General features: G+C 65.5%; 1 protein-coding gene across 1 annotated transcript in view; it reads left to right on the forward strand.

Annotated features, from left to right (window-relative positions):
- Positions 1 to 444: 444 nt before the first annotated feature.
- Col20a1 (collagen type XX alpha 1 chain) overlaps positions 445 to 22,897 on the forward strand; it is a 51,287-nt gene continuing 28,834 nt past the window's right edge. Inside the window, exons 1-22 of the mRNA XM_042672220.1 lie at positions 445 to 600; positions 2,634 to 2,727; positions 2,958 to 3,035; positions 3,333 to 3,623; positions 6,784 to 6,861; positions 7,395 to 7,505; positions 10,010 to 10,153; positions 10,403 to 10,528; positions 11,495 to 11,680; positions 13,481 to 13,600; positions 14,883 to 15,047; positions 15,607 to 15,759; positions 15,897 to 16,066; positions 16,435 to 16,564; positions 17,761 to 17,906; positions 17,979 to 18,102; positions 18,212 to 18,351; positions 20,174 to 20,303; positions 20,495 to 20,637; positions 20,805 to 20,937; positions 21,174 to 21,322; positions 21,512 to 21,641. Of these exons, the coding sequence (XP_042528154.1) occupies positions 445 to 600; positions 2,634 to 2,727; positions 2,958 to 3,035; positions 3,333 to 3,623; positions 6,784 to 6,861; positions 7,395 to 7,505; positions 10,010 to 10,153; positions 10,403 to 10,528; positions 11,495 to 11,680; positions 13,481 to 13,600; positions 14,883 to 15,047; positions 15,607 to 15,759; positions 15,897 to 16,066; positions 16,435 to 16,564; positions 17,761 to 17,906; positions 17,979 to 18,102; positions 18,212 to 18,351; positions 20,174 to 20,303; positions 20,495 to 20,637; positions 20,805 to 20,937; positions 21,174 to 21,322; positions 21,512 to 21,641 (3,097 nt within the window). The remainder of the gene's footprint in view (positions 601 to 2,633; positions 2,728 to 2,957; positions 3,036 to 3,332; positions 3,624 to 6,783; positions 6,862 to 7,394; positions 7,506 to 10,009; positions 10,154 to 10,402; positions 10,529 to 11,494; positions 11,681 to 13,480; positions 13,601 to 14,882; positions 15,048 to 15,606; positions 15,760 to 15,896; positions 16,067 to 16,434; positions 16,565 to 17,760; positions 17,907 to 17,978; positions 18,103 to 18,211; positions 18,352 to 20,173; positions 20,304 to 20,494; positions 20,638 to 20,804; positions 20,938 to 21,173; positions 21,323 to 21,511; positions 21,642 to 22,897) is intronic.

The raw sequence follows: 22,897 nt of genomic DNA on the forward strand, positions 1-22,897 counted from the left end.
TTCAGCTCAAGGCTAGCGCTCTACCACTTGAGCTACAGCACCACTATGGTTTTCTGAATGGTTTATTGGAGATAGAGTCTCATGGCCTTTCCTGCCCGGGCTGGCTTTGAACTGCGATCCTCAGGTCTCAGCTTCCTGAGTAGTTACGATGACAGGCGTGAGCCACCAGTGCCCAGCTTCACAAGGATTTTTCTTTGTGTCCCAGCACCAATGAGATTTATTGCCCTTCACCCCTGAATTCAAGGCCTATCTCTGTGTAAGCCAGATCCTCCAGATGAAGTAGCCAGCAAGGGGTTGAGGCCCCTTAACAAGGGGTGTTGCTGCTCCAAGAAACCTGACAGCCTTGGAGGTGGAGCAGGGTGTGGAGTAGGAGTGGGTTCTGGGACCTGAGTGCACAGCATCCTGCATCCCCCAGCTGAGCAGGACGCCCTTCTGCAGACCTCCATGCCCAGGCTGGACCCGTTCCTCACCCCAGAGGACAGGGATGTGGGTGTGTGGGCCGGGCCCTCTTCAGATGGTCTGGCCCCGGAGCAGCCATTCAACACAAAGGTGGTGTCCCGGGCCCTGGGTGATTGGGGGCCCTGGAGTGAGGGGTCGGGGGTAAGCATGGAGGAGGTTCTAACCTATGGGCTAGCTCCTGAGGCCAGCTGACCACTAGAGATGGCCGTTTCTGAAGCCAGCCTCTGGTTTGCTCCAGCCGTGAACCAACCTTCCCTCCTTCCTTCCTTCCTTCCTTCCTTCCTTCCTTCCTTCCTTCCTTCCTTCCTTCCTTCCTTCCTTCCTTCCTTCTTCCTGTCAGCCATGGGGCTTGAACTCTGGGCCCGGGCGCTGTCCCTCAGCTCTTCAGCTCAAGGCTAGCGCTCTACCACTTGAGCCACAGCACCACTTCTGGTTTTCTGGTGGTTTATTGGAAATAAGAGTCTCATGGACTTTCCTGCCTGGGCTGGCTTTGAACTGCGATCCTCAGATAGCCTCCTGAATAGCTAGGATTACAGGCGTGAGCCACTGGCACCTGGCTTCTTTCTCCCTCCCTTCCTCCTTCCCTCCCTCCCTCCCTTCCTTCCTCCCTTCCTTCCTTTTGTTGGTCAGGGGGCTTCAACTCTAGTCTTAGGCACTGTCCCTGTACTCTTCAGCTCAAGGCGAGCACTCTACTGCTTGAGTCACAGCGCCGCCACTGCCGGTTTTTGAGTGATTTATTGGAGGTAAGAGTCTCACGGACTTTCCTGCCTGGGCTGGCTTTGAACTGCGATCTTTGATCTCAGCCTCCTGAGTAGCTAGGATGACAGGCGTGAGCCACTGGTGCCCAGCTGAATCTTCTTTTGTAAAACTCCCTACGCCCCACCTGGCTGCCCTCAGGATGCCCTTCACCCATGCCACTTCTACCCGGGTCTGTCCACTGGCAGCAGCTGGCAGGATGGGCCTCACCATGGGGTCCATGGCCCCACAGGTCCTGTCCCGCACCTCTGGGCTGTGATCCACTGCTGAGTAAGGACTTGTGTGTTCCTTCCAGGTGTCCTCGGGTGAGCCGGGACTGCTGGCATGCAGATGAAACACAAACACCTGCTGCTGAGTTTCCCAGCCCCAGTGGGGGTGCAAGGGGGGCTGGTCTAGTTCAGCAGCACCCATCTGCAGGGCTGTGGACCCTGCTAGGTCTCGACGCAAGGCCGGATAGGGTCCAGGGACACAGGCCGCAGCTTCCCTTGCGTGGGCTGCCAGTGGTTGGCAGCCTGGGCTGCAGGTGACTTCCAGGTGTCCTATGGTCGGATGGCATCACGAGGGTCCTCTGTGCCAGGTAGCAGCCTGCCTTTCCCCAGGGGATGGGGACTGGAGTAGAGAAGGAAGTAGCTCTCAAGATCTCTATGGAGCTGGGCACCGGTGGCTCACACCTGTCATCCTAGCTACTGAGGAGCCTGAGATCTGAGGATCGCGGTTCAAAGCCAGCCTGGGCAGGAAAGGCCATGAAACTCTTATCTCCAATAAACCACCAGAAAACTGGAAGTGGTGCTGTGGCTCAAGTGGTAGAGCATTTGCCTTGAGCTGAAAGGCTGAGGGACAGCACCCGGGCCCAGAGTTCAAGCCCTACAACCAACCAAATAAAGAAATGTAAAGATCTGTGGATGAGCCCAGGACAGGAAGACAGGCTGCCCAGCAATGAGGTCCGTGGGGACCTGCAGGACAGCCTTGTCTGGGGGAGGGGGGGTCCTCACCCATGGATCTGGCCTGTGGGAACCAGCAAGAGCCAGACCACTGGGCCAAGCACATGGGAGTTGTGCAGGAGGCAGTGTGGGCTTGAGCCTGAGGAGTGCAGTTACAGGGTCTTGGGGGAAAGCAGAGGTGCCCTGAGCCGGTGGCTGCTGCCCTGGACCTCCCCGCGCCCCCCGCCCCCCGGCTCTGCCGAGAGCCACACTGTCTGCCCCAAGTGTCTCTGAGACGGGATGGGGATGATTGGCTGTGTCTCCTCAGCTTCCTTGCCTGGCAGGACCCCTGCCTGTGTATGTGTGGTGGTGGGGCGTGTGTCACTGCTGTTCCCATCTGGGTGCCCCAGATGCCAGCAGGCGGAGTGAAGGGGGGCGGTGACATTAAGAGAGAGAGCCTTTCATAAGCTTCATACTTCACGTGGCCACATCCAGCAGATGGAACCAGATGGCCCTGAGGAACAAGGGACGCTGCCTGTGGAGCAGGAGGTGGGTGCGGTGCCTGCGGCCCTGGGCCCCAAGGGAACCTCAGGTCTGACAGGGCCGCCCTGATGGGCGCTGTCCCTGGGTGCAGCCAGGTGAAGCTGGGCACGCTGGAGCCACGGCCGCAGGCTCGGGGCCTGCAGGGGGGGGAGGTCCAGCAGAAAGGGGCTTTGTACTGACCCCTTCACCGGTGGTAGCAACAGTCTGGCTTCGGTGGGCAGATGGAGAAGGGCCATGCTCTGGGAGGGCTCTCACGTGGCCTGTGCTTCCCGGTCACAGGTCCTCAGCCCACGGCCACCTCCCCGAGGCTGCCTGAGCCTCAGTACTGGAGCCTCGCTTCAGTGTGGAAGGGGGCAGGTACGTGGTGGGGGCAGAGGGTGTGTTTCCCAGCAAGCCACTGCTGGAGGCCTGGGCTTGTGCAATGAGGGGGGCCTCCAGGAGAGGGGCTCGGGTCCCTCAGGCCACTGGGGAGGACTCGGGGATGCCCCTTCCGTCCTCAGCTGTCCTGGGTAAGCAAGGGGCAGGGGCAGAGCTGGGCCTTGTCTGGAGGCACAACTCGCCTGCACAGGGCTCTCAGTGCTGGGGACGGATGGCAGGTGGTGCACTCTGGTTATCTCCAGTCGGCATGGCCGCAGCCCGTTCCTGCCTGGCCAGGGTGCCCCGGACCCACCCTGTGTCACCTGAACTGGGTCTGGCGTCAGTTCTGCCTTGAGCGCAGGCTGAGGCTGGCAGCGACTGCTGTGTACTACGAGGCCTCTCTTGCTCGTGGCCTCTTGGGAGCAGGCCTGCTCTGCCACGCTGGCCCGGGGGCCCAGGGCCCTGGCCTGTTGTCACGAAGCACGACCTCTTCCCTCAGGCTAGACGCCATGAGCCCGGGAGTGTCCCGCCTCTGCCTGTGGGCGTGGATGTGGCTGAGCATCACCCTGGCCCGCGGGCAAGGGCGAGGTAAGGAGTGGAGCCTGGGGACGTGCACGCACCTCTGGCAGGCCTGGCCACTGCCCCCCACCTCCCCTCACGGCCCTTTCCCCACGAAGGGAGATCTGCTTAAGAGCCCTGGTGACAACAGACCTGAAGCAGGAAGGGCTTCTCGGCCAGTCCTCTGCTTTGGCCTTGACCTCTGGCCTCTGGCCTTTGGTCTTGTAGTCTTTCAGCCTTGCTTCATAAGCTTTTGTGTGCTCTGTGCTTCTGTGCAGGCTGGCCACATACTCTTCATTTAACTCTCCATTGAGTGTTTCCCTTAATCATTCCACAAAGGCCTTACAATTTCAGGCAGCACACATCTGGCGTGAAGAGAGGCGTTCCATCACCCCCCCCCCCACCCCCCCCCGCTCCCCTCCAGCCCGGTCCCGCAGTGTAGTCAGGGTTTAACTGGACTGAGGGCTGCCTCCCCAGAAAGAAAGGCCCTCTGTCCTCTGTGAGCAGAGGGGCATGCACGGACGCAGGGCTCTGTGCCAGGCCCTCCCTGCTGGCCCAGGCAGATTCCTGGAAGGCAAGTTCCGGCGTTCCCTGGGTCCCTCAAGGCCCCATTCATGCCCTACACTGCTTCCTGGGCCAGGCAGCCCATGCCTCTCCTGGCACCTGTCACTCTACAGTGGTGTCCACTACTTGTTCCTGTCTGCATCTGCCTTCTGGGCACCACGGAAGGCTGGTGACCTCCAAGTTAGGATCCCTGCCACCCACAGCACGCCCCACCCCCTGACCACCTCATCCCTCCCGTCCTCTGCTGACCACAGCCCCTGACCTCACCCCTCCCGTCCTCTGCTGACCACAGCCCCTGACCTCACCCCTCCCGTCCTCTGCTGACCACAGCCCCTGACCACCTCACCCCTCCCGTCCTCTGCTGACCACAGCCCCTGACCACCTCACCCCTCCCGTCCTCTGCTGACCACAGCCCCTGACCTCACCCCTCCCGTACTCTGCTGACCACAGCCCCTGACCACCTCACCCCTCCCGTCCTCTGCTGACCACAGCCCCTGACCTCACCCCTCCCGTCCTCTGCTGACCACAGCCCCTGACCTCACCCCTCCCGTCCTCTGCTGTCCACAGCCCCTGACCTCACCCCTCCTGTCCTCTGCTGACCACAGCCCCTGACCTCACCCCTCCTGTCCTCTGCTGACCACAGCCCCTGACCACCTCACCCCTCCCGTCCTCTGCTGACCACAGCCCCTGACCTCACCCCTCCCGTCCTCTGCTGACCACAGCCCCTGATCTTCTCACCCCTCCCATCCTCTGCTGACCACAGCCCCTGACCTCACCCCTCCCGTCCTCTGCTGTCCACAGCCCCTGACCACCTCACCCCTCCCATCCTCTGCTGTCCACAGCCCCTGACATCACCCCTCCCGTCCTCTGCTGACCACAGCCCCCTGACCACCTCACCCCTCCCGTCCTCTGCTGACCACAGCTCCTGACCACCTCACCCCTCCCATCCTCTGCTGTCCACAGCCCCTGACCTCACCCCTCCCGTCCTCTGCTGACCACAGCCCCCTGACCACCTCACCCCTCCCGTCCTCTGCTGTCCACAGCCCCTGACCACCTCACCCCTCCCATCCTCTGCTGTCCACAGCCCCTGACCTCACCCCTCCCATCCTCTGCTGACCACAGTCCCCTGACCACCTCACCCCTCCCGTCCTCTGCTGACCACAGCCCCTGACCTCACCCCTCCCGTCCTCTGCTGACCACAGCTCCTGACCTCACCCCTCCCGTCCTCTGCTGACCACAGCCCCTGACCACCTCACCCCTCCTGTCCTCTGCTGACCACAGCCCGACCACCTCACCCCTCCCGTCCTCTGCTGTCCACAGCCCCTGATCTTCTCACCCCTCCCGTCCTCTGCTGACCACAGCCCCTGATCACCTCACCCCTCCCGTCCTCTGCTGACCACAGCCCCTGACCTCACCCCTCCCGTCCTCTGCTGACCTCACCCCTCCCGTCCTCTGCTGACCACAGCTCCTGACCACCTCACCCCTCCCGTCCTCCGCTGTCCACAGCTCCTGACCACCTCACCCCTCCCGTCCTCTGCTGACCACAGCCCCTGACCTCACCCCTCCCGTCCTCTGCTGACCACAGCCCCCTGACCACCTCACCCCTCCCGTCCTCTGCTGTCCACAGCCCCTGACCTCACCCCTCCCGTCCTCTGCTGACCACAGCCCCCTGACCACCTCACCCCTCCCGTCCTCTGCTGACCACAGCCCCTGACCTCACCCCTCCCGTCCTCTGCTGACCACAGCTCCTGACCTCACCCCTCCCGTCCTCTGCTGACCACAGCCCCTGACCACCTCACTCCTCCTGTCCTCTGCTGACCACAGCTCCTGACCTCACCCCTCCCGTCCTCTGCTGACCACAGCCCCTGACCACCTCACCCCTCCCGTCCTCTGCTGTCCACAGCCCCTGATCTTCTCACCCCTCCCGTCCTCTGCTGACCACAGCCCCTGACCTCACCCCTCCCGTCCTCTGCTGTCCACAGCCCCTGACCTCACCCCTCCCGTCCTCCGCTGACCACAGCTCCTGACCACCTCACCCCTCCCGTCCTCTGCTGTCCACAGCCCCTGATCTTCTCACCCCTTCCGTCCTCTGCTGTCCACAGCCCCTGACCACCTCACCCCTCCCGTCCTCTGCTGTCCACAGCCCCTGATCTTCTCACCCCTCCCATCCTCTGCTGTCCACAGCCCCTGACCTCACCCCTCCCATCCTCTGCTGACCTCACCCCTCCCGTCCTCTGCTGACCACAGCCCCTGACCTCACCCCTCCCGTCCTCTGCTGACCACAGCCCCTCCCGTCCTCTGCTGACCACAGCCCCTGACCTCACCCCTCCCGTCCTCCGCTGTCCCTGTACCGGGGTGAGCTGAGGGAACCCTGACGAGGCAAGGGCAGGGGAACAGAAGGCTCCTCATGGGCAGGAGAGGGACCCCCACAGCTGGCTTTCCAGCGCCCCACCGCCCCCACACAGTCCTGCCTGTCAGTGGGCACCCCCAGGCAGCGGGACGCATCTGGAGATGCTTCGAGTGCGCCCCACTCTGAATGGACCCTTGTGTCTGCCCCGGGCCCGCTTGGCTGTGGCCGGCTGTATCCCATTACAATGAAGCCATCTCTGCCCTCCTTTTCCACAAGCAGCCCTTCACACCACGGCCCGGAAGCTTCGGAGGCCAGCCCGGGCCGCACCCTCCTCCGCCGCGGGAGTGGCCCAGCGTGAGCGCTGAGGCTGCCGGCCCACGGGCACGCGCGGACACTGCATTTGGTGGCGGCCAACGTGCTCGGCCAAGGCTTCCATGGGGTGCTTTGCGGGCCTCCTGGAGGGCCGCTCACCCGCAGGGGCTCACGGGCGGCGGGGCCTGCGGGCCACGCTGTGCTGTGACTTCCGTGACGAGTCTGAAGCAGGGAAGCGGCCAGCGGCCTCGCCAGGGCGGGTGGGCAGCTCTGAGCCTCGGGGACGGCGAGGGCTCCCGAGGGCACCGTCTTGACCCTGGCTGGGGGTGATTTAGGGGTGGGCCTGGGCGCTGTCCCTTCGCTCTCTTTACTCAAGGCTGAGCCCAGCTCCACGTCCAGCCCTTTGTGGTTGGTTGGAGCGCCCAGGGCTGGCTTTGAACCGTGGTCCTCAGATCCATTCCCCTGCGCCGCGGGGGTGGCAGCGGACGCCGCTCCCGGCTAGCTTCCCCGCGGCCGGGGCGTCCTCAGGGCGCTCGGTGGACGGGGTCTGTGCTGACCCGCCGTCCTCTCTGCAGCGAGGGGCCGCCTGCGGCTGGCCGTGCTGCCCGAGGACCGGCTGCAGATGCAGTGGAGCGAGTCGGAGGCCAGCGGCCGCGGCTACCGCGTCCAGGTGAAGCCCATGGCCGGTAAGGGCACTGCGCCTTCCTCCTCTTCAGCTCCCGCCCCCCAGGCCAGCACCTCCACGTGCAGACTGGGGCGTCACCCGCCCCACCCGGGGCACGTGGCAGGGCCGCGCCTCCCAGCGGTGGACACGTGGCAGGGCCGCGCCTCCCAGCGGTGGACACGTGGCAGGGCCGCGCCTCCCAGCGGTGGACACGTGGCAGGGCCGCGCCTCCCAGCGGGGCTCCAGCAGGTGACGTGTGGATCGTGCGCTCAGCACGCATGCGCCTCGGGGGAGCGGGTGCTCAGCACGCGTGCGCCTCAGGGGAGAGGGTCCCAGGCAGGGAGGGTGCTCAGCACGCATGTGCCTCAGGAGAGGGTGCTCAGCACGCATGCGCCTCAGGAGGAGGGTCGCAGGCAGAGGTGCTCAGCACGCGTGCGCCTCAGGCGGAGGGTCGCAGGCGGAGGTGCCCAGGACGCATGCGCGACGGGTCGCAGGACGCATGCGCGGGTCGCAGGCGGCGAGGGTGCTCAGTGCGCGTGCGCCTCAGGCAGGCGCTGGGCTCCGGTGCCGGGCATGGCCGCGGTGCCCGGCCGAGTCCACAGGCCGTCTCCCTCAACAGCCGTCGTCCCCTTTCCCTCGATTGCCGGCCGCGTGCCCCGGGCCTGCGGCCCTGCGGCTTAGTGGCACCCTGGGGACTGCGCGTGTGCGTGCGTGCGTGCGTGCGCGCGCGTGCACACTCACACCCTGGCTGCTCTGCACCTGGAGCTGCCCCCGCCCAGAGCACCCCACCTCCACGGGGTGCTGCATCCATCCTGACGGTCGTGGGACATTTCACACAGCACACGGCAGGACTCGCGTCCTACTTTGTTTTCTGCTTCTAGAATGGTGAGAGTAGCTCACTTGGCTCATGGTTCTAGAGGCTGGGCATGTAACAAGGGCCTGCAGTGTGTGCAGTGCAGAGAGAAAACAGGGCTACATCCTCCTACTCAGGAGCAACCACCATGACGGCACCCCAATTGACCCTCTCCTGAAACCCGTCCATGATGGCACCCCAGTCGGCCTCCCCTGGGCTTGCTCACCTCCCAACAGTGTGTGGATTTCCTAGATGTGAAAGGGATGCTGCCTACAAATTGTGATGGTGCCCACACATCAAAGAAGGATTTGAGCAAGGCCAGCTTGCTGAGTAAATAAATACCAGGGTCAGCTGAGCGCATCTCCCCCGCCCCAGCCCTGCACAGGTGGCAGACCTGGGGGAAACTGTGCCTTGGGGCCGCGTCGGGCGTGGGAAGAGTAGCTCTGCTGCCTGCGGTCTGACTGTGGACCCAGAGCGAGGACAGCTATGCCACAGCCGCTGCAGGCAGCTGCACCGTGGCTGGCGGGGAGCATCTTCTCTGTGCAGTCACAACCACGCTTGGAGAGGACGGGAGGGGTGTCAGTCACATGGCCAATGCCCCCAAAAGCCAACTGTGGCTGTGGTGGGGCCACCTGTAATCCCTGCACTCAGAAGGTGGAGCAGGATGGTGAGCCCAGGCCAGCCTGGGCTACAAGACCCTGTCTGAATCCCAGACCAAAGAAAGCCAAGTTAGCCGTCAGTACAGCAAGGTGCCCTCTTGCCTGTTCTACCCCGTGTGCTCAGGAGCACAAGCGTCAGCCCCAGGGGTGGGTCAGGGAGGGGAGCTGAGCTGGGGTCAGCACAGGCTGCTTTCCTCCAAGGGGCGAGTGTGACTCCCCTCCTGCTGCTTGAGGCCGAGGCTCCGGTGTGCCTCTGCGGTGCTGCCTGCATCTCGCCAGCTCATGCCAGGCTGCTCCTGGCTCTGACTTCTGGAGCAGCACAGGGCCCTCTTTGGAGCGGTTTGTGTTTAACGCTGAAATCCAGCTCTGTCTGTAGTGGGCCCCCAGCGGGCCATGTGGGTGCGGGGGGAGGCGGGGTCCCTGGAGGGCTCTGCGGGCAGTGCAGCCCTTTTCCTTCCTGAAAGTTCCCGGGAGAGCCAGTCATCCCCACCTCCCACCGGTCCTCACCCCTCCTCTTCCGTGGCCTCCAGGGAGACCTGCAGGGCATCCTACCCTATGTGCACATGCCCCCACACGCATGAGAACACAGCACATGGATGCAGGCACACACGGTCACACAAGGCACAGACACAGCCAGAAGACTATGAGCACACACCCCACGATGCTCCCACACAGATGTGAGAATCAGTGTGTATGTACACACACACGGACACCATTTATCACCCACGCATGCACTCTCAAGGCACGGAGATACGTAAGCACACACCACAGGCATGTGTGCGCACACATGCACACCAGTGCTCAGAGGACCACAGTCAAGTGAGCAGATACAGCACATGTGTATGCATGCTCGCACAAACACATCTACCTCACACATGTATGCAGAGAACACGTGGCTACACAAGCACACATCACAGACGTGTGGTGTGCTCTATGAAGACATGCGAGTGAACACGTGTGCACGCACGTTCACACTCAGTGGACAGCACCCTCCGCTCTCCCACCTCCACCCAGGGGACTCGGAGCAGGAGGTCATGCTGACCACCAAGACCCCGAAGGCCACTGTGGGAGGCCTGAGTCCCTCCAAGGGCTACACGCTGCAGATCTTCGAGCTCACGGGCTCTGGGCCTATGCTGCTGGTGCAAAGGGATTTTGTGAGTAAGTCTGCTGTCCCCTGCTGGTCCAGGCTGGGTGGGGGGCGAGGGAGAAATGCCCCTGGATTCATCCCAGGCCCTGGGTCAGGTCCCAGCTTGCCCACAAGATGTCTTGGGGTCTTGTCACCTGCCCACTTCCCGGGGACAGTTCCTGGGGCCCACGGCAGTGTCCTCCTCGGAGGCTGGTGTGCATGGCCTCCACCCAGGCCCTCTGCGCCTCCGCAGAGGACCCTGATAGCCCTTCTCTCTGCAGTCGACGCTCTGAAGAGGAACTCCCCGGGCAGGAGCAGCCGGAGGCCTGCAGGACCCGCCCTGGAGCCCAGCCCTTCTCTGGGGGGCCCAGACCTCGAGCCGACTCCGGAGCCAGCTCCTCAGCCCAGCGTCACTTTCGCTTCACCACTAAACCTACCCACTGTTCATCCGCCCAAGCCAAGAGAAAGTGAGCCCTGGGGAAGGGAGCATGCGTGGCCCATGGCCCACCCTGCATCCGGAATTCTCCTCCTGACTGTATGGTCTAGCTTTAACTGAAGCTCGCCCATTGAGTGCCTGGATTCACTCCAGCCTGGGCACCGGAGGCGGCCGCCTGGCCAGCCCGGGTGCTGAGGTGCGGGTGGGCTGTGTCCTCCCGCAGGAGTGCGCAGTGTGGGTCAGGAGCCGGAAGCAGAGCCAGTCCCAGGGCCCTGCTCCAGACCTGGAGAGCCGGAGCCACGACCCAGCCTCCACCGGCAGGAGGGGGAGGCCGGGTGCGTGGGGTGCGTGGGGCGGCTCTGCGGTGGGCCCAGGGCTGTCTGTGACCTTCAGTGTCCTCAGGGGGAGGGCCCTGCCCGTCTCCCAACAGCTCAGGAGTGCCTTGGTGCAGACCCTGTGCCCGGAACTCGGGCCCACGGCGGGGGCCACCACCACCAGTCTGCCCGCCGCAGAGGTGTCACCGTGCTGGCCGGGCCAGGCAGCCCCAGGGCCAGCCTGGCTCTGGGGCTCAGCCACCAGCGCTGTCAGGAAGGCTGGAGCCGCCGGCCTTGCATCTCCAGAGGAGATGGCGTTGTGGGAAGTGCTGACCTGCCCCAGTCCAGGCGGGGACCCAGGGGCAGCTGGATGGGCAGCCTGGGCTTCAGAGCCCCTCAGCTGAGGTACCGCACAGTAGCGGCTGGCAGGACCTTGGAGGGTAGGGCGGCCACTGAGGCCATTAGCTCTCTTTGGGGAGGTCTTAGATGCACTGCCGCTGACCAGCGTTCTGTGAGATCTTCCAAGTCTGGTCAGACCCAAGGTCCTCAAAATCCCTGCTGTTTCCTCGTTGGAGGGGAGGCCACAGCCAAGCCCACACGCTCGGGGTCCATGGAGGCTACAGGCCTCACCCACCCCCTCCTGCTCCTAGCTGGCCCCTACTTCCGCTGCACACCCCCCGTTCCCACGGACATGGTCTTCCTGGTGGATGGGTCCTGGAGCGTCGGCCACAGCCACTTCCAGCAGGTCAAAGACTTCCTGACCAGTGTCATCGAACCCTTTGAGATTGGGCCTGACAAAGTCCAAGTAGGTGAGCTCTGCCCCCTGCTGCCCCTCTGTGGGCTGGGCCTCGTCCCTGGGGCTCCCTCGGGAGGGCCACCGGGCACCTGCTCTGAGTGGCTCATGCCAGCCCTGTGCCAGCTGCAGCTGCCGAGCTGGTCTCCTGGACCAACTCCAGAGGCTTCTGGAGGCTTCTGCGTCAGCTCTGGGCCTGCAGCTGTGTCTGTGGGAGGAGCCGCCATCTGTCCAGAACTCTAGCAGTCCACACGGGCCACGGTCAGGGCTCGGCCAGGCTGTGGTCTGGCCGTGGTCAGGATGGGGCCATGTGGACACACTGCATGCCACCTTGTCTGCTGTCTGCTGCACTCAGCCCTGTCTGCTGCATGCTGCACTCAGCCCTGTCTGCTGCACTCAGCCCTGTCTGCTGCATGCTGCACTCAGCCCTGTCTGCTGCATGCTGCACTCAGCCCTGTCTGCTGCATGCTGCACTCAGCCCTGTCTGCTGCATGCTGCACTCAGCCCTGTCTGCTGTACTCTGCACGTTGCACTCATCTGTCTGCTGTCTGCTGCACTCATCCCTGTCTGCTGCATGCTGCACTCAGCCCTGTCTGCTGCATGCTGCACTCATCTGTCTGCTGTCTGCTGCACTCATCCCTGTCTGCTGCATGCTGCACTCAGCCCTGTCTGCTGCATGCTGCACTCATCTGTCTGCTGTCTGCTGCACTCATCCCTGTCTGCTGCATGCTGCACTCAGCCCTGTCTGCTGCATTCTGCATGCAGCACTCAGCTGTCTGCTGCATGCTGCACTCAGCCCTGTCTGCTGTATGCTGCACTCAGCCCTGTCTGCTGCATGCTGCACTCAGCTGTCTGCTGCATGCTGCACTCAGCCCTGTCTGCTGCATGCTGCACTCATCTGTCTGCTGCCTGCTGCACTCATCCCTGTCTGCTGCATGCTGCACTCAGCCCTGTCTGCTGCATTCTGCATGCGGCACTCAGCTGTCTGCTGCATGCTGCACTCAGCCCTGTCTGCTGTATGCTGCACTCAGCCCTGTCTGCTGCATGCTGCACTCAGCCCTGTCTGCTGCATGCTGCACTCAGCCCTGTCTGCTGCATGCTGCACTCAGCCCTGTCTGCTGCATGCTGCAAGCTGCACTCATCCCTGTCTGCTGCATTCTGCACACTGCACTCAGCCCTGTCTGCTGCATGCTGCACTCAGCTCTGTCTGCTGCATGCTGCACTCAGCCCTGTCTGCTGCATGCTGCAAGCTGCACTCATCCCTGTCTGCTGCATTCTGCACGCTGCACTCAGCCCTGTCTGCTGCATGCTGCACTCAGCCCTGTCTGCTGCATGCTGCACTCAGCCCTGTCTGCTGCATGCTGCACTCAGCTGTCTGCTGCACGCTGCACTCAGCCCTGTCTGCTGCACTCAGCCCTGTCTGCTGTACTCTGCACGCTGCACTCATCTGTCTGCTGCATGCTGCACTCAGCTGTCTGCTGCATGCTGCACTCGGCTGTCTGCTGCATGCGGCACTCATCCCTGTCTGCTGCATGCTGCAAGCTGCACTCATCCCTGTCTGCTGCATGCTGCTCTCAGCCCTGTCTGCTGCATGCTGCACTCAGCTGTCTGCTGCACGCTGCACTCAGCCCTGTCTGCTGCACTCAGCCCTGTCTGCTGCATGCTGCACTCATCTGTCTGCTGCATGCTGCACTCAGCCCTGTCTGCTGCATGCCGCACGCTGCACTCAGCCCTGTCTGCTGCATTCTGCACGCTGCACTCAGCCCTGTCTGCTGCATGCTGCACTCAGCCCTGTCTGCCGGGCGCCTTTCCCCAGGCCTGACACAGTACAGCGGGGACCCCCGGACAGAGTGGGAGCTCAGTGCCTTCCGCACCAGGGAGCAGGTGCTGGCTGCCGTGCGCGGCCTCCGCTACAAGGGAGGAAACACCTTCACAGGTAGGCCTGTGCGGCCTGTGGCTGTCCTGCCGGGCCTCCGTCCTGTCTGGCCTCCGTCCCGGTGTCCTGGCCCTGAGCATGTGTGCTGTGCAGACTCCCAGCCCTGTTTGCATCCTCCTTTACCGCGGCCCGGCTGGGTCTGGCAGGAAGCCAATAGCTCTCCGATCAGACCCTGCCTTTGTTTGGGTCCTCCCCACTGCCCAGCTGGGCAGCGGATGCCCTCAGAGGAGGCGCTGGGGGGAAGGGGTAGGAGGAGGGCACCGGGGGAGGGCACCAGGGAAGGGCACCAGGGCAGGGCTGCGGGAGGAGGGCACCGGGGCAGGGCACCGGGGCAGGGCTGCGGGAGGAGGGCACTGGGGCAGGGCACCGGGGCAGGGCTGCAGGAGGAGGGCACCGGGGCAGGGCACCGGGGCAGGGCTGTGGGAGGAGGGCACCGGGGCAGGGCTGCGGGAGGAGGGCACCGGGGCAGGGCACCGGGGCAGGGCTGCGGGAGGAGGGCACCGGGGCAGGGCTGCGGGAGGAGGGCACCGGGGCAGGGCTGCAGGAGGAGGGCACCGGGGCAGGGCTGTGGGAGGAGGGCACCAGGGCAGGGCACCAGGGCAGGGCTGCGGGAGGAGGGCACCGGGGCAGGGCACCGGGGCAGGGCTGCGGGAGGAGGGCACCGGGGCAGGGCACCGGGGCAGGGCTGCGGGAGGAGGGCACCGGGGCAGGGCTGCGGGAGGAGGGCACCGGGGCAGGGCTGCAGGAGGAGGGCACCGGGGCAGGGCTGCAGGAGGAGGGCACCGGGGCAGGGCTGTGGGAGGAGGGCACTGGGGCAGGGCACCAGGGCAGGGCTGCGGGAGGAGGGCACCGGGGCAGGGCTGCGGGAGGAGGGCACCGGGGCAGGGCTGTGGGAGGAGGGCACCGGGGCAGGGCTGTGGGAGGAGGGCACCGGGGCAGGGCACCAGGGCAGGGCTGCGGGAGGAGGGCACCGGGGCAGGGCTGCGGGAGGAGGGCACCGGGGCAGGGCACCGGGGCAGGGCTGCGGGAGGAGGGCACCGGGGCAGGGCTGCGGGAGGAGGGCACCGGGGCAGGGCTGCAGGAGGAGGGCACCGGGGCAGGGCTGCGGGAGGAGGGCACCGGGGCAGGGCTGCAGGAGGAGGGCACCGGGGCAGGGCACCAGGGAAGGGCACCAGGGCAGGGCTGTAGGAGGAGGGCACCGGGGCAGGGCTGCAGGAGGAGGGCACCGGGGCAGGGCACCGGGGCAGGGCTGCTGCAGGCCGCCCAGTGTCTTGCTCCCCAGGCCTCGCCCTGACCCATGTGCTGGATTGGAACCTGCGGCGGGTGGCAGGTCTCCGGCCGGAGGCCGCCAAGGTGGTGGTTGTGGTGACGGACGGCAAGTCACAGGACGACGTGAGCACAGCTGCCCGTGTCCTCAGGGACCTGGACGTCCACGTCTTCGCTGTGGGTGAGCCACGTCTCCCTGGCCCTGGGTCAGCCAGGAGAGCTGACACCCTGGCCTCACCCTGCTGGCTTCTGACCTGACCTTGGAAGTGGCCCGGGACCACGTCCCTCCCTCGGGGGCACTGTGCCGTGTATCCGTGGCCCAGGATCTCATCCCTCACTCATGAGCACTGTGCCGTGTATTCATGGCCCAACCCGGGACTACATCCCTCACTCATGAGCACTGTGCCGTGTATCCATGGCCCGGGACCACGTCCCTCACTCATGAGCACTGTGCCGTGTATCCGTGGCCCGGGACCACGTCCCTCACTCGTGAGCACTGTGCCGTGTATCCGTGGCCCGGGACCACGTCCCTCCCTCGTGGGACCACCCCACGAGGCTCAAGGTTCACTGGACAGGCTGGAAGACCCTGGCTCCAGCTTCCCTCTCTAAGGGCTCTGATTCCTCCCTCTCCTATGTTGGGGGGCTTGGTAGGGTACCCCACCTAATCCTGTTTGGATGGAGGAGGATGAAGGTCAGGTGGCAGGCAGCCCCACACTCTTAACCCTCTTAACCCCAAGCAGGTGTGAAGAATGCGGACGAGGCTGAACTGAAGCTCCTGGCATCCTGGCCTCTGGACATCACTGTCCACAATGTGCTGGACTTCCCCCAGCTGGCCACCTTGGCTGGCCTGCTCAGCCGCCTTATCTGCCAGAAGGTCCAGGGCAGGACACCAGGCAGGAGCCCAGGTAGGGGCCTGGGCAGAGCCTGCCCCACCCCCCGGGGCTGTGGACTAGCCTGTGGCCAGCTCTCCTTCCTTTCTCTGAGTGGCCATGGGGGACTTGGGTCCTGATGGTGGCCTACCTACCCACAGCCACACAGGCTCCGCCCGTGTCGGCCCTGCCCCCTCTCCCTGCATCTGCCAGCCTGGACTTCTCCCAGGTCACCTCCTCCAGCCTCCACCTGTCCTGGACTCCGGCCCCGCAGCCTCCCCTCAAGTATCTGGTTGTGTGGCGATCTTCCAGGGGCAGCATCCCCAGGGAGGTAAGAGCCCGGTACCCCACCCACCCCAGATGGCAGCTGGCGGCCCTGCCAGCCACGCTCGGGGTCTGGTGAGCTGTGGCTGAACACTGGAATCGAGCCCACGGATAACCAGGTCCTGTGGACAAAGGGGGCCAGAGTGAAGGGCAGGTTCCTTGAACACATGGGTGGGGCTGGAGGGGGAGCAGTGGTGCTGGCCGGGGGCAGGTGGGCTCTGGTGCCCGAGGCTTCGCTGTCAGAAGGGCTGGATTGGGAGGGTGTGTCCAATGCCTGGGCCTGGGTGCGTGTCTTATGTCCCTGAACCTACGCTCTGTCCTGCATCCCTGCTGCCTGCACCTGCCCGGCCTGGCCCAACGCGGCCCTCTGTCCAGCTGCTGGTGGAGGGGGCCACCTCATCCTTGGAGCTTCACAACCTGACCGCCAGCACGCAGTACCTGGTCTCTGTGCTCCCCGTGTACGAGGGAGGGGCTGGTGAGGGCCTGCAGGGCCTGGCCACCACAGGTAGGTGCGGGCGCCTGCACCCACCTTCCTCCCTGGGCATGGCTCCATCAGCGCAGTGCCAAGGGCAGCCCGGGCACAGTGACCCTCGCAAGGCCCCGCCCCGGGCTTGCTGGCCTGTGTCCTCCACGGGACGCCAAAGGCGTTCCATTGTGGCCGGCACTGCTCATACCACGCAGCCGGGTCCAGGCTTCATGGGTCACGACCACGGCCCAGCCAGGTTCTCAGTCAGCCCCAGGGACGGCCACAGGTTACAGCTCCAAAGGAAAACCACAGTTCCCCAAAGAAAACCACACCTTCACCTTCACCCAGGCCCCTTGCCCGGCCCTGGCAACCTCTGACCTCTCTGCCGCGCTGGCATTCATCGATGGCGTGTTCCCTGTGTGGCTTTTAGTGAGGCCCTGCCCGCCAGTGTTCCCCATGACCTTCATTTCTTAGCGTGGTTTGCCTTCCTAGAACTTTGAGCTAAAAAGCTCAGCCAAATTGAGCTGGGGCTCAGCACCCTGTGCCCCCCTGGCTTTCCCCAGCCCCCCCAACCCCCTTCAGCCCCCCCCAGCCCCCTCCAGTCCCCCCCCAGCTCCCTCCAGCCAGGCTGGGCTGGGGCTCAGCACCCTGTGCCCCCTGGCTTTCCCCAGCCCCCCCCAACCCCTTCAGCCCCCTCCAGCCCCCTCCAGTCCCCCCCCCCAGCTCCCTCCAGCCAGGCTGGGCTAGGGCTCAGCACCCTGTGCCCCCCTGGCTTTCCTCAGCCCCCCCCAACCCCCTTCAGCCCCCTCCAGTCACCTCCAGGCCCCCCAGCTCCCTCCAGCCGGGCTGGACTGGGGCTCAGCACCCTGTGCCCCCCTGGCTTTCCTCAGCCCCCCCCCAACCCCCTTCAGCCCCCTCCAGTCCCCTCCAGGCCCCCCAGCTCCCTCCAGCCGGGCTGGGCTGGGGCTCAGCACCCTGTGCCCCCTGGCTTTCCCCAGCCCCCCAACCCCCTCCAGCCCCATCCAGGCCCTCCTAGCTCCCTCCAGCCGGGCTGGGATGGGGCTCAGCACCCTGTGGTCCCCCCTCCCCCCCACGGGTCCCCCATCTTACCCAACCCCATTTCCGGGAGGCACTGCACAGGCCTTGCCCTGTGAAAGGGCCCCTGTGTTTGTGGGTTTGATTTCTGCATGTGCCGTGTGCCCCGACTCCCCGCTGATGGTCACCCTCCCCCCCAGCACCCCTGCCTCCGCCCCAGGCCCTGACCCTGGCCGCAGTGACGTCCAGAACCCTTCACCTCACCTGGCAGCCCTCGGCCGAGGCCGCCCAGTACCTGGTGAGGTGCCTGCCCGCCTCCCCCCCAGGCGAGGAGCAGAGAAGAGAGGTGCGAGGCTGGGCGAGGGAGCTGGGGGCCAGGGGGGCGTCGCGGCGCCAGCCTTGATGCTCCGTCCCCCAGGTCCAGGTGGGGCGGCCGGAGGTGCTGCTGGGTGGTCTGGAGCCAGGCAGGAGCTACGAGGTTTCTGTGCAGAGCCTCCGCGGGCCGGAGGTCAGCGAGGCCCGACGCCTCCGTGCCAGGACCTGTGAGTGTCCCCTCCCCCCGCAGCCGCCCTTGGTCCCCGCACACCAGCCACTCGGCCGGAGTGTGCACGGGGGCTGGGGCTTGGGCGCTAAGGCGCTGCGTGCCCACAGCGGCCCTGGCACCCACAAGACACTTGAACTTCACGAACGTGAGCCACCGCTCAGCCCATGTGACCTGGGAGGCCACCCGGAGGCCCCTCCGCCTGGTCAGGGTCAGCTACGTTTCCAGTGACGGCGGCCACTCGGGGCAGGTGAGGCCAGAGCTGCCACGGTCCAATGTCCAGCGTTTACACACCGGCCTCGGGGGCCCCGGGCCCAGCCTTTACACACCGGCCTCGGGGGCCCCGGGCCCAGCCTTTACACACCGGCCTCGGGACCCCTGGGCCCAGCCTTTACACACCGGCCTCGGGGGCCCCGGGCCCAGCCTTTACACACCGGCCTCGGGGCCCCCGGGGCCAGCCTTTACACACCGGCCTCGGGGCCCCCGGGCCCAGCCTTTACACACCGGCCTCGGGACCCCCGGGCCCAGCCTTTACACACCGGCCTCGGGGGCCCCGGGCCCAGCCTTTACACACCGGCCTCGGGGCCCCCGGGGCCCAGCCTTTACACACCGGCCTCGGGGCCCCCGGGGCCCAGCCTTTACACACCGACCTCGGGACCCCGGGGCCCAGCCTTTACACACCGGCCTCGGGACCCCCGGGGACCAGCCTTTACACACCGGCCTCGGGGGCCCCCGGGGCCCAGCCTTTACACACCGGCCTCGGGGGCCCCCGGGGCCCAGCCTTTACACACCGGCCTCAGGACCCCCGGGGCCCAGCCTTTACACACCGGCCTCGGGACCCCCGGGGCCCAGCCTTTACACACCGGCCTCGGGGGCCCCCGGGGCCCAGCCTTTACACACCGGCCTCGGGGACTCCTGTGGACCCAGCCTTTACACACCGGCCTCGGGGACTCCTGTGGACCCAGCCTTTACACACCGACCTCGGGGACTCCTGTGGACCCAGCCTTTACACACCGGCCTCGGGGGCCCCCGGGGCCCAGCCTTTACACACCGGCCTCGGGACCCCGGGGCCCAGCCTTTACACACCGGCCTCGGGACCCCTGGGGCCCAGCCTTTACACACCGGCCTCGGGGACTCCTGTGGACCCAGCCTTTACACACCGACCTCGGGGACTCCTGTGGACCCAGCATTTACACACCGGCCTCGGGGCCCCCGGGCCCAGCGTTTACACACCGGCCTCGGGACCCCCGGGGCCCAGCCTTTACACACCGACCTCGGGGACTCCTGTGGACCCAGCCTTTACACACCGACCTCAGGGACCCCCGGGGCCCAGCCTTTACACACCGACCTCGGGACCCCTGGGGACCAGCATTTACACACCGACCTCGGGACCCCTGGGGACCAGCGTTTATACACCGACCTTGGGGACCCCTGGGGCCCAGCATTTACACACCGACCTCAGGGGCCCCCGGGGACCAGCATTTACACACCGGCCTCGGGGACTCCTGTGGACCCAGCATTTACACACTGACCTTGGGACCTCTGGGGACCAGCGTTTACACACCGACCTCAGGGACCCCCAGGGCCCAGCATTTACACACCGACCTTGGGACCCCTGGGGACCAGCATTTACACACCGACCTTGGGACCCCTGGGGACCAGCATTTACACACTGACCTTGGGACCCCTGGGGACCAGCGTTTACACACCGACCTTGGGGCCCAGCGTTTACACACCGACCTTGGGGCCCAGCGTTTACACACCGACCTTGGGGCCCAGCGTTTACACACCGACCCTGGGGACCAGCGTTTACACACCGACCCCAGCAGGCCCCGGTGCGCCCTCGTGGGCCGGCCTCGGGCTGAGGCTCCAGGGCTGCACTGTGCAGCTTTGGGGGAGGGGCGGGTTCACACAGGCGCGGTGGACAATGCAGGGAGACTGAGGCTGGGCTTGGTGTGGATGGCTGGGGGGAGGCCTCACCCGTGGGTTATCCTGGGGTTCCTCATGTTGAGGGCCCTGGGCCTCCGTCCTGGCAGCAGCTTGGGTCTGTGGGTCTGCCCGTGTCCCCACAGACGCAGGTCTCTGGGGACGCCACTTCAGCCGCCTTGGGGCCCCTGTCCTCCTCCACCACGTATGCCGTGCGCGTCACCCGCCTGTACCTCGGGGGGGGCTCTTCCTCCCTGACCGGCCGTGTGACCACACGTGAGTTGGGGAGCAGGCTGGGGCCAGAAGTGACTCGATTCAAGCCCCCGGCCTGCCTGGACGTCTGAGCCACACGGGGACCAGCGTCCGGTGGCCATGGCGGGCGGGCTGGGTGTGGGGCGCCCCCACACGGGGCCAGGGCCGACACTGGTGTGAGGAACAGAGGCTCCACCCGCCCCTCCACCTTCCAGGGCGGGCCCCGAGCCCGAGCCAGCTGTCGGTGACGGAGCTGCCAGGGGACACGGTCAGGCTGTCCTGGGTGGCCGTGGGCTCTCCGGGCGCGCTCGGCTACCACATCAAGTGGACACCCTTGGGAGAGGGAGAGGCTCGTGAGGTGCAGGGGCTAAGAGGGGCGGCTGACCCTCCCTTTCTAGATCCCCAGGACAAGCTGGGGCCGGGCCCTGGGCATCCCCAGATCCTGTATCTCCAGGACTTCCTGGGCCCATGAGCTAGTCCCCCAGTGCGAGGCCCGGGAGGACACCCGGGCCCTCCTCTCCCCAGATCTCTGTGGCAGGGACTCTTCGCACGGCCGTCCTGCCTGGGCTGGGCAGGCATGCAGAATATGAGATCACCATCCTGGCCTACTACGAGGACGGGGCCCGCAGCGACCCCGTGTCCATCCGCTATGCCCCTGGTAGGTGGCCCTTCCCCCATTCCCAGAGGGAACCCAGACTCTTCCAGACCCTGAATTCTGTGAGTCCCCAACCCCTGGACTTGGCCACCCAGCAACAGGGCGCAGGCGTTCCTGGTGGCTGAGGGACAGAGCCTGGCCGGGGTGACGCCTCTCGGCAGAGGCAGCGGGGGTCCCCTGGTTGCAGCGTGCCCCTTTCTGGAGGGCCCGAGCCTCACACCGCCCGTGCCGTTGGCCAGCTGCAGTGAGCAGAAGCCCTCCATCCAGTCTGGCCCTGGCCTCGGACATCCCCAACAGCCTGCAGGTCAGCTGGACACCCCCAGCTGGACACATCCTCCACTACCGGCTCACCTACGCCCCGGCCTCAGGCGCAGGACCTGAGAAATCGGTGAGTCCGTGAAGAGCTAGCGGCTGCCACTCCACAGAGGTCTTTGGGTCTGGGGGGAATGGCCAGCTGGGGTCCTGGGGGCCAGTGGATGACGTGGCCCAGTTGGTCTGCTGAGGTCCTTGGTAGTGGAGCAGACAAGAGGAAGTGGATGCTCCGGAAGGGGCGGCTTCAGGGACCCCTGCCCCACAGATCTCTGTACCAGGCCCCAGGAACCACACAATACTCACCGACCTCCTGGCTGCCACCAAATACAGAGTCCTGGTCTCAGCCATCTACAGAGCAGGGGAGAGCGTAGCGGTGTCTGCCACTGGCCAAACAGGTAGGTGAACGCAGATGTCAGAGCCAGACAGATAACCCAGGCCTGACCAGATGCCAGAAGGCAGCAGACCTGTCCTAGTGCACTTCACGTGGCGTGGTCACGCTCGCTCCTGCGTGTGCACTTCATGTGGCATGGTCACGCTCCTGCGTGTGCACTTCACGTGGCATGGTCACGCTCCTGCGTGTGCACTTCACATGGCGTGGTCACACTCGCTCCTGCGTGTGCACTTCACGTGGCGTGGTCACACTCGCTCCTGCGTGTGCACTTCACGTGGTGTGGTCACGCTCACCTCTGCGTGTGCACTTCACGTGGCATGGTCACGCTCCTGCGTGTGCACTTCACGTGGCGTGATCATGCTTGCTCCTGCGTGTGCACTTCACGTGGCGTGGTCACGCTCACCCCCGTGTGTGCACTTCACGTGGTGTGGTCACGCTCACCCCTGCATGTGCACTTCACGTGGCGTGGTCACGCTCACCCCTGCGTGTGCACTTCACGTGGCGTGGTCACGCTCGCTCCTGCGTGTGCACTTCACGTGGCATGGTCATACTCCTGCGTGTGCACTTCACGTGGCATGGTCACACTCCTGCGTGTGCACTTCACGTGGCATGGTCATGTTCACCTCTGCGTGTGCACTTCACGTGGCGTGGTCATGCTTGCTCCTGCGTGTGCACTTCACGTGGCATGGTCATGTTCACCTCTGCGTGTGCACTTCACGTGGCATGGTCACACTTGCTCCTGCATGTGCACTTCACGTGGTGTGGTCACACTTGCTCCTGCGTGTGCACTTCACGTGGCGTGGTCATGCTCACCCCTGTGTGTACACTTCACGTGGCGTGGTCACGCTCGCTCCTGCGTGTGCACTTCACGTGGCGTGGTCACACTCCTGCGTGTGCACTTCACGTGGCGTGGTCACGCTCCTGTGTGTACACTTCACGTGGCGTGGTCACACTCCTGCGTGTGCACTTCACATGGCGTGGTCACGCTCCTGTGTGTGCACTTCACGTGGCGTGGTCACGCTCACCCCTGCGTGTGCACTGTGTGAATCCGGTGTCGGGCCAGCCCGCGTCTCCCGCTGCAGCCCCAGCCCATCCCCAGGGTGACCATCACCCAGGCAGCCCCTGGCCTTGCTGTTGGGCTCTGGGGCTCTGGGGATGGAGTGCAGCCCCCGCGTTGGGCCAGGACTCTGAGGATGGCAGCACCATCCTGTCCCCTCCTGGAGGGTGGAGAGAAGGGGGGCGGGGAGGGGGCGGGGATGC

This window comes from Dipodomys spectabilis, unplaced genomic scaffold (genome assembly GCF_019054845.1).
Source record: "Dipodomys spectabilis isolate Male_0828 unplaced genomic scaffold, ASM1905484v1 ptg000691l, whole genome shotgun sequence".
Classification (NCBI taxonomy): Eukaryota; Metazoa; Chordata; class Mammalia; order Rodentia; family Heteromyidae; genus Dipodomys; species Dipodomys spectabilis.